At 48.6% G+C, this 17,217-nt stretch overlaps 1 protein-coding gene across 1 annotated transcript in view; it reads left to right on the top strand.

The window, feature by feature from the left end:
• Positions 1-15,894, top strand: part of SMIM35 (small integral membrane protein 35) — a 54,364-nt gene extending 38,470 nt beyond the window's left edge. The window contains exons 6-9 of the mRNA XM_074401918.1: positions 8,729-8,999; positions 9,955-9,988; positions 10,893-11,025; positions 15,607-15,894. Of these exons, the coding sequence (XP_074258019.1) occupies positions 8,729-8,999; positions 9,955-9,988; positions 10,893-10,992 (405 nt within the window). The 3' untranslated portion in view covers positions 10,993-11,025; positions 15,607-15,894. The remainder of the gene's footprint in view (positions 1-8,728; positions 9,000-9,954; positions 9,989-10,892; positions 11,026-15,606) is intronic.
• Positions 15,895-17,217: the final 1,323 nt, after the last annotated feature.

Raw genomic sequence — 17,217 nt, 5'->3', positions numbered from 1 at the left:
GATAAAAACAAGCAATCGGGAAAGGATTCCCTATTTAATAAATGGTGTTGCGAAAACTGGATAGCCATATTCAGAAAGCTGAAACTGGACCCCTTCCTTACACCTTATGTAAAAATTAACTCCAGATGGATTAAAGATTTAAACATAAGACCTAACACCGTAAAAACCCTAGAAGAAAACCTAGGCAATTAGACAAGGACTTCATGACTAAAACACCAAAAGCAATGGCAACAAAAGCCAAAATAGACAAATGGGATCTAATTAAACTTAAGAGTTTCTGCATAGCAAATGACGTAACTATCATTAGAGTGAACCAGCAACCAACAGAATGGGAAAAAATTTTTGCAATCTGCCTGTCTGACAAAGGGCTAATATCCAGAATCTACAAAGAACTTAAACAAACTTACAAGAAACAAACAAAACCATCAAAAAACAGGTGAAGTCTATAAACAGACACTTCTCAAAAGAAGACATTTATGCAGCCAACAAACATATGAAAAAAAGCTCATCATCACCGGTCATTAGAGAAATGCAAATCAAAACCACATTGAGATACCATCTCACCCCAGTTAGAATGGCAATCATTAAAAAATCTGGAGACAACAGATGCTGGAGAGGATGTGCAGAAATAGGAACGTTTTTACACTGTTGGTGGGAGTGTGAATTAGTTCAACAATTGTGGAAGACAGTGTGGAGATTCCTCAAGGATCTAGAAATAGAAATACCTTTTGACTCAGCAATCCCATTACTGGGTATATACCCAAAGTGTTATAAATCATTCTATTATGTTCATTGTGGCACTGTTTACCATAGCAAAGACTTGGAACCAACCCAAATGCCCAACAATGATAGACTGGATAAAGAAAATGTGGCACATATACACCATGGAATACTATGCAGCCATAAAATGGATGAGTTCACGTCCTTTGCAGGGACATGGATGAAGCCGTGAACTATCATTTCCCTCAGTTTCCCCTGGCTCTTGAAGGACCCTGAGTCAGACTCTACTCTATGCAATTCATTCTCATCCTCCTCTTCACACCAGTTTGTGTCTGCCTACAAAACACCACCTAATAGCTGCTTCTTCTAGGAAGTCCTCCCTGATTATTGATTCAATAATCATATACTATTGTTTTGCCACATAAGCAAGTCATCTGGAAATGGGAGAAACAGCCGCAGACCTCTGGTGGAGAGAAAGAGGAGCTGAGATAGCACCACAGTGACAGATAATCTGTGCTAGAAGAGGTAAACATGGGGGTTTGGAGAGCACTGGGGGACAGCCCAGAATCTAGATTTGAGGGTGGTGTCAAGGAAGCATCCCTGGGCTATGTGAGATCTGTGATGAATTGTGAAGGATGATCGGTCAGTTGCCAAGCAGAGGAGGTGGTGAAGGAAGAAGAGGCTCTAGGCTGAATGTGGAGAAGCAGGAGAGATCATGGTTCTTTGAAGGCTCCATGTGGTCAGATAGTGGCTGAGGATCAAGTGGTGGATGCGGCAGGTCATGGAGGCATTGCTGCTCAAGGAGAGGTGGGATTCTATTGGCCCCTGAGAGGCTCACTTTGGCCAGGGTTGAGAGATACCAGGAGGAGTGAGCCCAGGCGGCCTTCCAGGCAGCCAGGAGAGTCATCTTGGAGAGACAGTGGGAGCCTGACCCTGGGCAAGGGACAGGGGAGAGGTGGATAGGACATCAGGAAGAGAAGGTCAGCAGAACTGAGCAATCAATTGGAGGTAGTAAGTTAGGGAGAGAGGGGAGGCCTGGTGACTCCTGGGTATCGATTAGGCAACAGAGTAGATGGCAGTGCCACTGCTCAAAATGGGGACATGCAGGAAGGCAGTGCCATCGTCCTGTTGGGTTCAAGGTACCTGCCAGACCTCACGAGGAGATGTTCACTGGGCAATGGATAAGAGCTCAGGAGGGTCCTCTGGACCAGAAAGCTGAATCTGGGAGAGATCAGCACCCAGGTGATAGGTGCAAGCACAGAAGATGACATCCCCAGGGAGAGAATAAAAGCAAGAAAAAGAGAGGGCACAGAGGAACCCTCGGAACGCTGACATACAAAGTGGAGATGACGGAGAAGATCCAGGCAGAAGGACAATCACGGTGTGAGACAGGCTCCAGGAAGACAGGCCAACTCTGCAGCAGAGGCAAGCCATGTCATTGAACACCATTTGCAGAAGTCACAACGGAGGTCATCGGTGGCCTCTGCAAACACAGCTCCAGAGGAATAAAGGGGGCAGAGGCCAGGCCACCGAGGGGTGTAGTGTGGACGGAGATGCAAGGAGGTGGTGAAGAAAGGAGAAAAAGAGCCAGGCCGCACATTTCCGTGAGAACTGGAGATGACAAGCGTTGGCCACTCGCTCCCCAAGCTGAGTGGTGAGGGGAAGGACAGAGGTCTGGCCACAACTAGAGCCGCAGTAGCCTCAAGGGAGAGTGTTGTGTTGGAGGAAGGGAGACGTGGGCATAGCTACCTGCTGGAGAAAGGGCGGCACTGAAGGCGCAGAAGGAACTGCCAGTTGGCACTCTGTCTTGAGTTCAGAAGGCTTTGAAGGGATAGGGATAAACCTTCCTGGAAACTGAAGGGCACTCAGGAAGGGTCTGGATATAGATGTGAGAATGGAAGTGGGAGGGATAAGGAGAGGCAAGACATGATGCCTTCCTGTCTGCAGACCTCCCGCTTCCTCTGTGGAGTAGGAGGTCAGAGCATCTGATGACAGCATTGGGGGAGGGGAGGCACGATGGGCACCTTGCAGAGCACTCTGAAACATGAACAGAGCCACCGTGGTGAGAGAGCTGACCGTGAGCACACAGGTGACACACTGCTGTGGGTGGAATTTCTGCTGGGTGCTGGAGGCAGTGATGTTGCTGTGGTCACCACCCTGTGGCTGAAGGACTTTTCAGCACCCAGGTGCAGGGTGGTGTGGGTGGATGTCTGGCCTGCTCTAGGGCTGCAGTGGTGCTGGCTGGGTGTGGCAGAAGAACAAGGATGAAGGTATTATATTTGCAAGTGAGTGGTATGTTGAGAGGATTCACCTTGGGGGCTGAAAGCAAAGCCAGGAAGGGGCTGATGAAGTGAGAGAAATCGGAGGGGTTGGCAGCTGGGATTCTTTATGAGGCAGAAAGCAGGTGGCATTCAGGCACGAGGGTGGGAAGGATGGTAGGGATGGCAGTGCAGGACCGGAGGATGACCGGAGGCTGAGCTCGGTGATGCCGAGACGCAATTTTTGTGGAATGAAACACAAACAGACATTGTTCAAAATAAACAATGACATCCGTCTCCAGTTCATCCAAGCCTATAATTTGATACCTGGCTGCAGGATAGGGTAACCGCAGGCAGGGATTCAACTCTATTGACCCTGTGACCTAGTTGACATTGGATCATACTGACAGCTAATTGGTTGTGCTACCTAATTAGAGCAAGTTTGTCATCTCGGCACTGCACACAATAGCAAGGCTTGGAACCAATCCAAATGTCCATCAGTGGTAGATTGGATAAAGAATATGTGGCACATATACATCATGGAATACTATGTAGCTGTAAAAGGATGAGTTCACGCCCTTTGCAGGGACATGGATGAAGCTGGAAACCATCATCCATTCTTAGCAAACTGACACAAGAACAGAAAACCAAACACCACATGTTCTCACTCATAAGTGGGTGTTGTACAATGAGAACACATGGACACAGGGAGGGGAACACCACACACCAGGGGAACATCACACACCAGGGGATAGAGGAGGGATAGGAGGGAATGAGGGGATTGGGGAGGGATAATATTAGGAGAAATACCTAATATAAATGATTGGGGGATCAATGCAGCAAACCACCATGGCATGTGTATACCTATGTAATAATCCTACATGAGCTGCACATGTACCCCAGAACTTAAAGTATAATTTAAAAAATTGCTGTATATCTCTATATCTACATAGATATATGTAATTTATTAAAAATATGAAGTAATGGCTAAAAATAGTGTATAGGAGAGAGAAACACCAAATTTGGGAGAGTATTTACTTGGAGGGAGAGATAGGAGAAGACTTCCCTGAAATGGAACTACTTTGTAAGTAAGAGTGGCAGGATTTTAGAATTCTTTGAAAAATCAGTAGTAGGCTGATTTTTCAGCATGGCTGTTCTTCATGCTATTTTATATACTTTTTGTATGCACAAAATATTTTATAATAAAAATGTAAAAGTATTAAAAAGAAGTCTAAAGAATATTAGTTAAAGGAGCATCCTAGAAAAATCGAGAGGTAAAATAGAGTAATTCTTTCTGCAAGCTGCCTAAGTATGAAAGGCACTGTGTACAGGGGACAAAAAGGTAACAACAGAGACATAGCATCTCTTCCCCTCACCTCCCAGTCTCTGGAAGGCCTGTGATTTCCCTGCTGGGGCTTTCCTATGGGTATTTCCTGCTCTTGGACAGACTTTTCTTTGATGAAATCCTTCAAACCCCATCTTCCACAAAAACCACCAGTATCGCTATGATGCTGTGTTGTCATCTGTCCGTCCACCTGTGGGTCACTACCCCCTTGTTATTGAAGATTTGAGCTCTTAGGTCACTGCCCCTCTCTCTGTCATCCACAGAGATGGTCTTCTTTGACCCTGGTCTCTTTCCTTGCACTTCTTTCCTCCAATGACTGTATCTTGCTTGGATATTGCAGTAGCCTCCTGACTGGTCCCCCTTCTCTGGCATCATTCCCTACCTCATCAATTCTTAACAGTAGCCAGCCAGAGACATCCTTTTAAAACATTGGGTCATGTCCCCTCTCTGCTCCAAGTCCCCAAGTGACTCCCACTCAGTGGAAAAGCCAAGCTACCCTCATTGCCTTCAAAGCACTACATTATTTGGCTCCTGGTATCTCCTCTCCTGCTGCCTTCCTGCTCAGCACTTTGGGTTCCTGGATGCTCCTGGAACCTGCTAGGCATGCTCCTGCCTAATTTGTACCTACTGCTCCCTCTGCCTAGACCTTTTCACTCTAGATATCTCTGTGGCTTGTTTCTTCTCTCACCTCCTGATATGGTTTGGCTGTGTCCTCACCCAAATCTTACCCTGAATTGTAGTACCCATAATCCCCATGTGTCGTAGGAGGGAACAGGTGGGAAGTAATTTAATCATGGGGGTGGTTACCCTCATGCTGTTCTCCTGATAGTGAGCGAGTTCTCATGAGATTTGATGGTTTTATAAGGGGCTTTCCCTAGTTTTGCTTGACACTCTTCTCCTTCCTGCCATCATGTGAAGAAGGATATTTTTCCCTCCCCCTCCACCCTGATTGTAAGTTTCCTGAGGCCTCCCCAGCCATGCTGAACTGTGAGTTAATGAAACCTTTTTTTTTTTTTTTTTTAAATAAATTGCCTAGTCTCAGGTATGTCTTTATTAGGAGTGTGAGAATGAACTAACATACCTCCTTTAGGTCTTTGCTCTCCAGTTGTCACATTTGTCATGAGGTCTTCCTTGACCACTTTATTTAAAACTGCTCTCCCCATACACAATGCTTTCTATCTCTCTTTCAGCTTATTTTTTTCTCTAGTATGTACCACCCTCTAATATGCTATGTAATTAATTTCTTTATTTTGTTTATAGCCTGTCTCCCTTCACTGGAATGTAATCTCCATTAGGACAGGGGTTTTCATATGTTTTATTGCTTTAATACAAGTGCCTGGAACAGTGCCTCTCACAGAGAAGATTGTTGGGGGAAATAGCAATGGAGGAAGGGTTTACAGTGAGCCTACATAAACTGGTTAGAAGTAATGTATTAAAGAAATCAGGAACAATAAACTGTGGAAGGCAGCAGGAGGCCTCTGGGGATGAAGGCCTCTCTATGCCAGCATGTTCCCATGTACAGTGACTCAAGCTCTTACATTTTAAACATAACGCTCAAGGACGTAACACTCCTTTGAAGGGCTGGAATGTAGCCAGACATGTTGGCTCCTTGTTAAGTCTTTTCCCACCAGCTGTAGAGAATTACCTGCTTTTAGCTCTTAGAAAACTCACATAAACTGTCACTGCTATTATAATCTTATGTTTGATGCACAGCTTTCCTTTCACCGGTTCACCCTAACATCTGCACTATAGATCAAAGTGATTGTATTTAATAAATACTGTGGAAAACCAGAGCTCGGGGCCTTTGCAGCCTCCATTTTGCAATGGCGCCCTGGTCCCACTTTACACACTCTTAACCCGTCTTTGTCTCATTGCTTTGTCAACACTGAACTCGGGGTACCCATGGGTAGTGTGTCAGGCTAGCACCCTATAAAGATGCAATTAAATACTTGCAGAAAGACTTGGACTTGCTAGAGGCTATTCCACTGTCCCCCTCCCCTCTTCAACCATCTGTGGCTACCTCCCTTGAAGCATCTTCCAGTTCCCATGGCCACTGCCCACACATGATTTCTGCCAGTATCTAAGCTGTTCTTGTGTTCTGGGGTCCTGGGACAATAACTGGACTCCAGGTTGGGGTCATCAATAAGCCTTTCTTTCCATAGCACAGGAGTGTGTCATCTCTGATTCTTCCTTTCTCCTGGCTGTCTAGTTAAAATGCATTTCAGAGAGTGAAATAAGATTAGTAATTACATTGGTCAAGCAGGCTAAATTGCTATAACAAGCAGATCCAAACTAATTATGGCTGAAACATAACAGTAGCTTACTTAGACCTCTAGTCTAAGTAGGTGTTCATGTCTGCAGATGGCTCTCCTCCATGTGGTGACTCAGGGATCCAGTTTGATAGCAGCCTTGCCATCTTCAGCATGTGACCTCTACATTTGTCCAGCTATCGTCATTCCAGTTGTCACATAACTGCAAAGGAGGCTGAGGAGAATGGATTTTGGTGGACAAATAGTTGCCTCCACACAGTAATAATATTTATCATCTTCATCATTATGGTCTTAGTAGGAGGCATATGTCTCAGTTGATAAACTCATGTATGCAAGAAATGTAACTTTGTTTTTTCTAAAATCTAACTTCTATTTTCAGTCTCAGCCTGTTAAGATGGCAGAATTTTAATTTTAGTCACTTTAAACATCCCTGTTCCCCGCTTTTCCTGGGGAGGGAGTTTAAGAGTAGTGTAGGGAGAAGTGCATAGTTCCTGATGTCATCTGCTCACACCACTACCCATAGAGATGGCTATCATCTGGAGTAGGCTTTGAGCATCAGGATGCTGCAGAAGTGTCCCTAGATCCCAGCTGTATGGCTCTTCCAGGCCTGGAGTGGCTCTCTATGACTTCTCTGTCTCTCTTGTGGATACAGGAATCATTAGGTTGCTCTCATGCCATGACAGCAACTCTTCAAGGGTGTGTGAGGCTACATTTGGCAAGGCATCCCATGCAACTATTCTTACCTGGGCTCTAGCTTTTCTTGGAGCTCTCAGTCCAGCTCTTGGATCCCACAACTCCATCTGGGAATTCTATTGCCTTCCCGGGGCTCAACTTTGCAGCAGGAAACAAGGTTGCTCTCTTTGGGACCCATCAGCATTTTCGTAACCTGGCCTTTTTCTTTATCTCTTTCATCTCTCCAGGATGGAGATTTTTTCCTAGTACGACAGGAGGGTAATTCTTGCTCTGGCTCACTTCTTATCTACACTGTGAATTCTTTCTCTTTCTCTGAGGGCCTGGGTCTTGGGAACTTAAAACTGAAAGGAGAGGCCCCTTTCCTCTGCATTTGACTGTCACATTCTCTTCACTGAGTAGAGAATAACATGGTCACTAGTGAGAGGAATGACCAAGGGGCATCGCATGGGGGAGGAAATGGCTTTTATTATCAATGGTCTCCCATCAAAAATGGGAGAATTGTGAAATATTTAAAAATCACAATTTTACCATTTGATAATACTAATGACAACAATAATGATGTAATTTACATCTATTGAGCATTTAGTGCATGCCAGATCCTCTCCTAAGTGCTCTGTACATACAGTATCTCTATTAATTGTCACAACAAATCTATGTGTATTTAATATTAGTCGTATTTTCTATCAGAGCAGTCGAAGTTCAGCAAGGTAAAGGGACTTAAGTGTGTCAGGGTCTCACAGTTTGCAAACAATGGATCTGGGCCTCAGAGGCTAGCCTGCACCTAAAGTCTAGGCTCAACCACTGCAGCTCCTGGCCTCTTGGCAATATCCCTGGAGCCTCAGGACACCAAATGGGGAATCATTCTATTCTTTCACACTCCTTATCAGGCAGGAGTGGGGCTGGCCTTCCTGATTCCCTGCCCAGAAGAGGTGGGTTGTCCCTAGGGTGCTCCCACTGCCAGCCTCTTTCTCAGAACCTGGTTGCCCTCTCTGTTTCTGCTGTGGCTTATCTCATCTCCCTGCAGGTTTCCAACCTCTCTCTCTCTTTCATGGTTGGGCTTTACAAATAAAATATAAATTTAGCTAAGAGCTCATACCACAAAAAGGGAAGAAGTGGTAAGTACAGGCAGCAAACAGAGCCCAAGTGTTAACACCCTGCTGCCACTGGGTCTGTGGGTTTTGCAAAGGGGCGTGGGCCGAGGCTCCTAGGTCTGTGTTCTTGGGCCCTCCAGGTGGCCCCTCCTGACCATCTGGCTCATGCTGAGGCTGGACCTCCCAGTCTCTCCCCCAGATAGGCAGAGCCTTTTCCAGGTAGAATGCCCGTGACTTCAGAAAGAGTTCAAACAATCTCGATTATCAGAGGACTATTCCTTTGGATTAAGAAGCTCCAAATACCAGATAGGCTCACTCTAAAAATTCAGGTATCAGACATTTTCACCTTAGTATAGCTGGGCTGAATCATCTGGCTCAGAGCAAGGCTCCCAGGGGACAGTTACGTTGGTGGGCAGTGGGAAGGGAGAGGAGGAACTTTGGAACGTGGTACAGGTGGGTTGGTGCAGGGAGCTGTGGGAGGGTGCACAGCTGCATGTCTCTGCAGGTGAGGACTCCATCAACACCTTGGGCTTGATCCTTGGCGTGGGGCTATTGCTGCTGCTTGTGTCCATCCTCGGCTACAGCCTGGCCAAATGGTACCAGCGTGGGTACTGCTGGGAGGGTGAGTGTGCACTGGGCCCTGTTGCCCCAGCTCGTCCTCTCTCGTAGCAGTTGGCAATGCCTGGAAGGGCTGCAAACTCCTCAGCATGGTGGGATGCAAAAGTATTTCCTGTGGTGGTTGCAGTGGTTGAAGACTTGAGTGGGTGGCTGAGCAGTTGAGGTGGTGAGGTGAGGCAATGGCACCTTTATCGAGGGAATGGGGACTCCTCCCACCCCAGCAAGTAGCCAGCTTCCTCCTCCCTCAGATCCCATAGGAGGCCATGCCAGGGGCCTCTGTGGGCTAGATAAGAGAGCAATGGGCTAGACAGGGCATGCTCCAAGTGGTCTCAGTCTGGCTCCTTGTGTGTCTTTGCCCCTGCCCCTGCCTGTGGGTCTTGGGACCCTCTCCTAAGCTTGTGGAAGTGTCGGCTTCACTGGGAGTCTCCTGGAATTTTCTGTGATGTTCTCAACTCTGAGACATGGCTGCTCTTTTCATAGGACTCTGGGAAAGCTGCAAGGGTATGCTGGAATACCAAGGGGCAGAGACTATTTCACAGATCTGCAGTTAACTTTAACAGAGTCCATGGATGTTTGTTGAGCACCTACTCTGTGCCAATACACTTTTGCCTAATATGATTTTCTTTAAAATTCCATGTGAGAAAGATGTTATTATAGCCTTCATTTTTATAGATGGGGACATGAGGCTGAAGTTGTGGAGTTAGAATGAGGTGGAGTCTGAATTCAAGCCCAGGTCTGGTTCTTTTGGGGTCCAGCCTAGGACTGCCTTCATCCCAGGGTAATCAAGACCCTTAATGGAGGCCCTGAAGGAGGCTGGGATGCTCCCACACCATCCTGAGGCTCAGCCCAGCCACCCGCCTCCTCCAGACAGGGGTGAGGGGGCACCAGACGTTCTTAGAAGGGTGATGGACTGCCTTCCCTGGAAGTGTTAACCCTCTCTTTTTGTATTGTCTTCTTAGGGCCTAATTTTGTCTTCAACTTATATCAAATCCGGTGAGTAAATCCAGGGAAGATCTGGGTGAGGTGGGCATGGAGGTAGAAAAAGAATCAAAGATAGAATAAGAACTGACTGCTTCCTTTTCCTGTCTTCTGTTCATGACCCTAAGAAAAAAAAAAGAGGCACGAGAATCAATTTAGAAAAGTCTCATGAATAAAAACTTGAATGTAGGACTATGTGAAACCCTGATGACAATGATCTTTTTAATATTCACCCTTAGACAGGGAATATTCATCCATCCATCCATCCATCCATCCATCCATCCATCCATCCATCTCTCCTCCAAGCAGGCAGAGCCAGCGTTCCTTCCTCCCTCCCTTCCTTCCTCCCTTCCTTCCTTCCTTCCTGCCTTTTCCTCCCTCCCTCCCTTCTTTCTTCCCTTCCTCTTTTCCATCTATCCATCCATTCATTCATCCGTTAATCGTCCATCATTCATCATTCCTTCCTTTCTTTCCTCCATCCATCTTTCCTTTTTTCCACCTTCCATCATTTATTCAGAAAGATTCTATCATAACCACCACTGCAGTGGTATGTTTCTAAGAGTACAAAGATGACTGGGCATAGTCTCTGCCTTCAAGCATTTCATGTCTATGCTGGAGACAGGTCTGATTACAAATAATGTAATCTCAGGCACAAGATGGTATCAAAAAGAGACACATATGAGAAAGTCAGGGATTTAGGGAGTGGGAGCTGGAAGTCCTCTTGGCGTTGGTCATCTCATCTACTTGCCATAGGCAGGGCTGTACCTCCTTTGGCCCTGAGAGATGATTATGGTAGGTGACCCACTTCCTTTTCCGGAAGACAAGTCAGCGAGTCGGTGCCCTGGAGTCAAGGGAGATGGGGTCCAAGGGAGAGGCTAGGTTGTCAGCTCCAGTAACCTAATTGGATTATCTTTCTCAGGAACCTGAAGGATCTGGAGATGGGTCCACCCTTCACCATCAGTGGTCACATCAGCAGCCCAGATGGTGGCTACATGAAATTCTCCAACGGGCTAGTCTGATGCAGGGGCAGCAGCTTGTGGAGCCTTGGAGAGGTGAGTTGGAGGTGGGGGAGCTCCCGTGTCAGCCTGATATCCAAGTAAGGTCCTAAGAGGGTCCAGGCACCCAAGCCTCGCACCAAGGATCACTCGGAACTCAAAGAGATTATCTGGTCCATCCCCTGTCTTCTGGGGCTCATCTCAGGCTTGGGGTCACGTTTTCCCCCACCCGCTTCTGGCACTGGGCCGGCCCTGTTTTCTCCTGTCCACCCAATCCATGCCCGGCCTTTCCTTCCTGGGAAGATTCTGTTTGTATTCAAGGTGGAAGCTTCCAGAGCACAGCTTTTTTTTTTTTAAATCTCAACTCTTGCTCTAAGATGAAGTTTCCAGATGACCAGTCTCTCTTGAAGCATCACTCTAGCACTTCAGTTCTGAGCTTTCTGAGCCCAGGAGCCGCCCCTGCTTCATGGCCCGCTAACCCTTTGGCCACACTTCCCCTCGCCTGCCTTCCAGCCCCGCCCTTCCCCACATCTCAAGTTGCTTTTTCCCATCCAAACCTTTCCTCCCTGCAGCAGTTCCTTCCCCTTCTAGGCTCACCTGGGCTGCCCTCATCCCCTTGGATCTTCAAGGCCCGGCCTGGCCCCTCCCTGTGGAGAATGAGGGGGGTCTCCTCTGGATACACACCAGTCTGCTGCATGGGAGTCCTGGAGGGTCAGGCATCTAGGGATGGAGTCTGGCTGGGGAGCAGCGGCTTTCTCACAGAACTAAAGGAGGCGGCCATTCCTCAGGAGGGAGCTGGGTTCTGGGAAGCCCCTGAGCCTGGAGGAGGGGTCACAGAAGTCCTGGAGAACCAGCCCTGCCCAGTGCAGTCCAGTGTGGGCGAGGCCTCCAGACACCAGCGGGGAGCTTCTTTATGGGGTGTCTCCAGTCACCTCCCCTTGTAGGGGTAGACCAGGGCCAGAAAGCTAGTCATAGATTTAATAGGCAAAGTTATGTGGAAACATGTGATTCCAGACATGGTTTTAACCTTCCCGCCTGAGGCCGACTTCCCTGAAGCCAAGCTGGGCCCTGACTGCCCTGCCCCGCCGTCTGCTTGGTTCCGGCACTTTGAACCCTCCCCCTGCCCCATGCCCCATCTGGGCCTGTTCTCTCACTGCTGAAGGCCTCAGTGCATCCCAAACATGGCCAGCTCCCAGTTCTGATGTGCAGTGCTGAGAACAGTCTAGAGACATGTTCTCGTTGCCTTAGCTCCTGGGACGGGGTAGGCACGGAGAAGTGGGTGAGCGCTATCTCACAGTGTTCTGCATTTCTTATGCAAAGGCTGCCCTGTGGCAAAAGTGGGCCGGAAATGGTGGGAGTAGGAAGAGGAACCCAGGCGAGGCCGAACAAACCAGATAATATACCAGGGAAACCAGGAATCCACTGCAGTTTGGTGGACAGCGGGGCAGTTCACCTCATGAGTCATCACTCCTTCCTCCCTTCTGTGCCCTGCTGGACTGGAGGCAAAGCGTGCATAGAGATATCAGCTCAGAAGGTGCTTCGTGCAGAGTTGTTCGATCCAGAGAGGCAGAGTCCTCGGGGCTGCTGTGGATGGAGCAGGGCAAGAGAAGGGGCCCCGTCACTGCTGAAACCTGCAGTGAGAACAGCCAGCAGCCAGGCCCTCTGCTAGCAGTCCAGCAACAGATGCAGGAGGGGGAGGAGGGAAGCTGTGTGAGTCTTCTTCCTAGCCTCCCTTTCCTGAAGCCTCATTTCTTTCTTGTTTTGGGTTCTAGTAGATTGTAGAAGAAGGCAGGCGAGGAGCCTTACCAGCCCTTACCCCATTTTCTGTCAGGGTCTGGGGGCCATTGTCCCAGCATAGCCAGGCTTTGACTTAATTTCCAAGTCTCTGGATTTGGAGGTCTTCAACCGAGTCTTCTGCCCCCAAGTAAGTGGGAATGGGGAAGGCCCCTTCGTGGCTGTGTGACCCCCCTCCCTTCTCTGAAGGTCTCTTGGAGTAGCCGGGAGGGGAGATGGGTTGATTTTGGCTTCCTTCCTTGGATTTCATTGCTGAGGACTGGGGCCCCTTCCCTAACCCCTGGAGTATCTGGCCCCAGTAAAACTTTCTTTCTTTTCCTTTTCTTTCCTTTTTTTTTTTGAGATGGAGTCTCACCCTGTTGCCCAGGCTGGAATGCAGTGGTGGGACCTCGGCTCACTGCAACCTCCACCTCCCAGGTTCAAGGGATCCTCCCCCTCAGCCTCCCAAGTAGCTGGGATGACAAGTGCGTGCCTCCATGCCTGGCTAACTTTTATAGTTTTAGTAGAGATGGGGTTTCACCATATTGGCCGGGCTGGTTCCGAACTCCTTACCTTAAGTGACCCACCCACCTCGGCTTCCCAAAGAGCTGGGATTACAGGTATGAGCTGCTGCACCTGGCCCAGCCCCAATAAAACTCTCAACCATACCCTGCTCAGCAGGAATCCCGGGTCTGCAGTCTGTGTCCAGCCGCTCTAGGCCCCTGGAAGTGCTTAGAACTCAGCAGCCTTGGAGAAACTTGACAGGGAGGATGGCTCCCAAGACCCAGGTGGCCTTGGTCCCAGGTCTGTGGCTTCAGGTGAGGAGACGGGGACAGCTGCCTGGGGCTGGGAGCACGGAGGGTATTTCCCATCCCTGGGAGCAGAACTGATACTGGGCTGCTTCCTCTTTTAGGGCCCTCTGACGCATCCTCTGTACCCTCAGCCTCCCCCTCTTTTCCTTACTTCCTCAGGCCACTGGCGAGCACAGCTTTCTTCACCCGTGGGGCCCGGGCCCCACCCCTGGGCTCTGCGTGTTTCTGTTGAGGGTTCTGAAGTGCAGATTCCAACTCGTTTAGAAATGATTCGGGAGCAGATGCCTGGAAATCCAGCCATAGGTTTTGTTGCACTGGGCATTGGCTGGGCATCCAGACCATGGCTGTGCCAGGGCCTCTCCCAGCACCTCCCCACTGCCTTTTTATGGTTCTTCTTTCCACTGGCCCTAAGAGCCCAGAGGCAGTCAGAGGGCCAGGAGCTCAAGGGCCCCATCCTCAGCTCTGAGCTTCCCACGGACCCTCTCCTCTTTTTTCCTTTTATCTTTTTATACCTTCCTTGACCTCCAAAATCACCAAATTCTGCTTATTCTTAATACCAGCTCAAATTTCCCTTCTTCAGGGAGCCTCTGTAAGACTCATGGATGTTGCTCTCTGCTGATTTTAAATACAGATAATCTCAGGCTCCTATAGCTTTATTGTTGATTATTTCTTTGCATTTATTTATTTATGCTGCTTCCATAATATGCCAGGAACTATGCTACGCACTGCGGGGGCATCCAGTCTCCCAGAAATTAACCTTGCTTTCTCCTATTTGACAGGAATTTCTTGGAGGCAGAATCAGGTTTTAAACCTCTTCTGGGTTCTCCACGGTACTTTGCATGGCTCTGGCCATAGCCAGGAACTTCTCAGAAAATTGTGTTGAAATCAATCTTTCTTCGGAACATGTCGGGCATTGCTTCATCCCTGGTGTAATCCTAGGTGTTCCGAAAACCAAAAGTTTTGATCTCTTTGCATCCTTGACTCCATTCAACCCTGTGCTCATGATCACTTACATTTCTGAGACAGAGCACACAGACAGCGGTTTTTCTATATTAAAGTATAACCCAAGGAATGATCAAAGCCATGATGAGGCTGGCAGGTGAAGAGGGAGCTTTTCTCTCCTGTAGGTTCTTCTTCAAGTCTTAATGGTCTTGTCTCATGCCAGTGGCATTGGAGGGGCCTGGTGCCAGGAGTTAGGAGGGCCAGAGTCAACAGTGCCCCACTCTCTGCACCAGGGGTCTGAGAAACTCAAAGCGGGAGCAGATGGGAGGATCATTATTATATTTTTAAAAACTGCTTAGTGATCAAAAACCATCTAGAAGCCGTGATATTTAAACAGATCTGGTACAAAACAGGAAGCCAGTGGCCTGGCCAATTCTCACACTTGGAGACCAGAAGTGAAAATGTTCTGCCTGCCCAGAGTAGCAGCAGGTCAGCAAAACAACAGGTGGGGCCAGGCGTGGTGGCTCATGCCTGTAATCCTAGTGCTTTTGGAGGTTAAGGTGGGCAGATCACTTGAGGTCAGGAGTTCAAGACTAGCCTGGCCAACATGGTGAAAGCCCTGTCTCTGCTAAAAATACAAAAACTAGCCAAGTGTGGTGGCTTCTGCCTGCAGTCCCAGCTACTCGGGAGGCTGAGGCAAGGGAATTACTTGAACCCAGGAGGCAGAGGTTGCAGTGAGCCGAGATCACACCACTGCACTCCAGCCTGGGTGACAGAGTGAGACAAAAAACCAAACAAACGAAAAACCAGGTTGGGCTTTGCTGGAAGTGGGTTTTTACCTGCAGAGCTATGGGTCTGGTCTTCCCTTCCCCAGTCAGGAGGATGAGGTGTCTCATGATAAGCAGAGAACCACTGGGGGAGTGATGGTGGGCAGTATAAGAAGTCACATCTATTCTAGTCCAAGTTCCTCCCCATGTGGCTGGTGAGTGCAAGCTCTCTGAGCCCCTGCTGCTGCGTTTGTATAAGGCTGCCATTGGTCCTGAGGACCCTGGGGTCCCTTCCAGCTGAGAGGCTCAGCTAACTCTGAATAATCCTTTGTCATCACTTCTAGCCTCAGTCCTAGCTGGCAGCTACCCTGACAACCTTGGCCCCCAAGAACATACTTCTCCCTCCAGATGGTCTCTAAACAGTTCCACAGTGCTGGGGGGTGAAGGAAGTAGAAGAGGACGTAGGTGGAGACATCCGTGTGTGTGTGTGTGTGTGTGCGCGCACGCGTGTGTGCGTGCGTGCGTGTGTACTGCACAGCTGAGCCAAGAAGGAGAAGGATCACATCAGATTGCCTGTTGTATTTCCAGAGGGCCTCCTCATGACAGAGGCTCAATAAATGTTTTGCCCGAAGAGTGAATGCATGTTGAATGTTTTCATGGTCCTTTGCCTTGTCTCCTGACCACATCCACTTGCCTTGGTCTTCCTGTTTGGTCTGTAGCCCTGAGTTCCTACAACATCCAGAGTTGTAGGGTGAAAATAGCAGGGAAGGGAATCAGCAGGGTATAATGTGACTCAGCTAAGAAGATGAGAAACCTGAGATAAAGTTTAAAATCATAGTTACGTACAGCCTGCTTTTCTTTAGGCTCAGTCTGGTGTCTCCCAAGTATCTGTTCAGCCACAAGCTCCCATCACCACTGTTGCCTTCTCATGTCTGGACACTATGCTTCTTCAAGTTCCTTCCCACGAATGGAGGAAATTCATTCATTCATGCATTCATTTATTCATCAAAATGAGCACCCATTGCGATGTGTTAGGCATTGGCTAAATACAAAGGACACAGAGAGAAATCAGAGTGGTTTCTGCTCTCCAGGAGCCCACAATCAGTGCTGCATGTAGCACTCTTGGTGTAGTGTGTCCAGGGCACTAATGTGAGAAGTCAGCTTCAGGAGTCCTCTGTCCATTTGACAGATGAGAAGACTGAGGCCCAGAACTGACATGACAGGTTCATGTCCAGAGAACAGATAGTAGCTGAGCATTCTTTCTATTCCCTGGGGCTGTTGCCGCTTCCCGTTTGCCCTTGGAGCATTTCCAGACCAACGAGCTTGCTATGGCCACCTATCCGGCCATTCACATATTATAGCATACCACGTGCAGGGTCATTCACATATTATAGCATACCATGTGCGGGGTGTCCCTGGAGCTGTTCGTGTTGCAGAAGCAGTTGGAAGAAGAGTTGGTGAATAGAGACTGCTTATTCCAAAGGCTGATTGTGAAGAATGGGAAAGAAGGTGGTGCTGGCCGGGAAGTTTTCAGAATCCTTGGCTTGTCTTCCCCATGAGGCCTCCAGAATGTATCAGCTGGGCCAGATGCCTGCTCTCCACATGCCATCGATCCCTGTGCCTATCCCCATGACAGCCCAGACAGTCGATGCTTCCCGTCCTCCCAGCCTGACAAGTCTCGTCTGCAGTGCCCACTGCCTGCCATCTGCTTACTGCCCGGCTCCTCCACTTCTGGAGGAGCCCATGCAGCCCGTGCGCCATTTCAGGAGGACCGCGGTATGGAGATTAGACCGAGGGAACACGAGTGGATGCAGAGGAGGAGGACAGAGCCTCATGGTGGTCCAGGGGAGAGGTCACAATGAATTTGACCAGATGACAGTGGGGGATGGTGACAAATGACTGGATTCACCATCTATCTGGAAGGTAGAGCTGATAGGACCTGTTGAGGAGTCTGA

Source organism: Saimiri boliviensis, chromosome 6 (genome assembly GCF_048565385.1).
Source record: "Saimiri boliviensis isolate mSaiBol1 chromosome 6, mSaiBol1.pri, whole genome shotgun sequence".
NCBI classification, from domain to species: domain Eukaryota; kingdom Metazoa; phylum Chordata; class Mammalia; order Primates; family Cebidae; genus Saimiri; species Saimiri boliviensis.
Note: the sequence above shows the minus strand (reverse complement) of the source record. Positions and strands in the feature narration are given on the sequence as shown.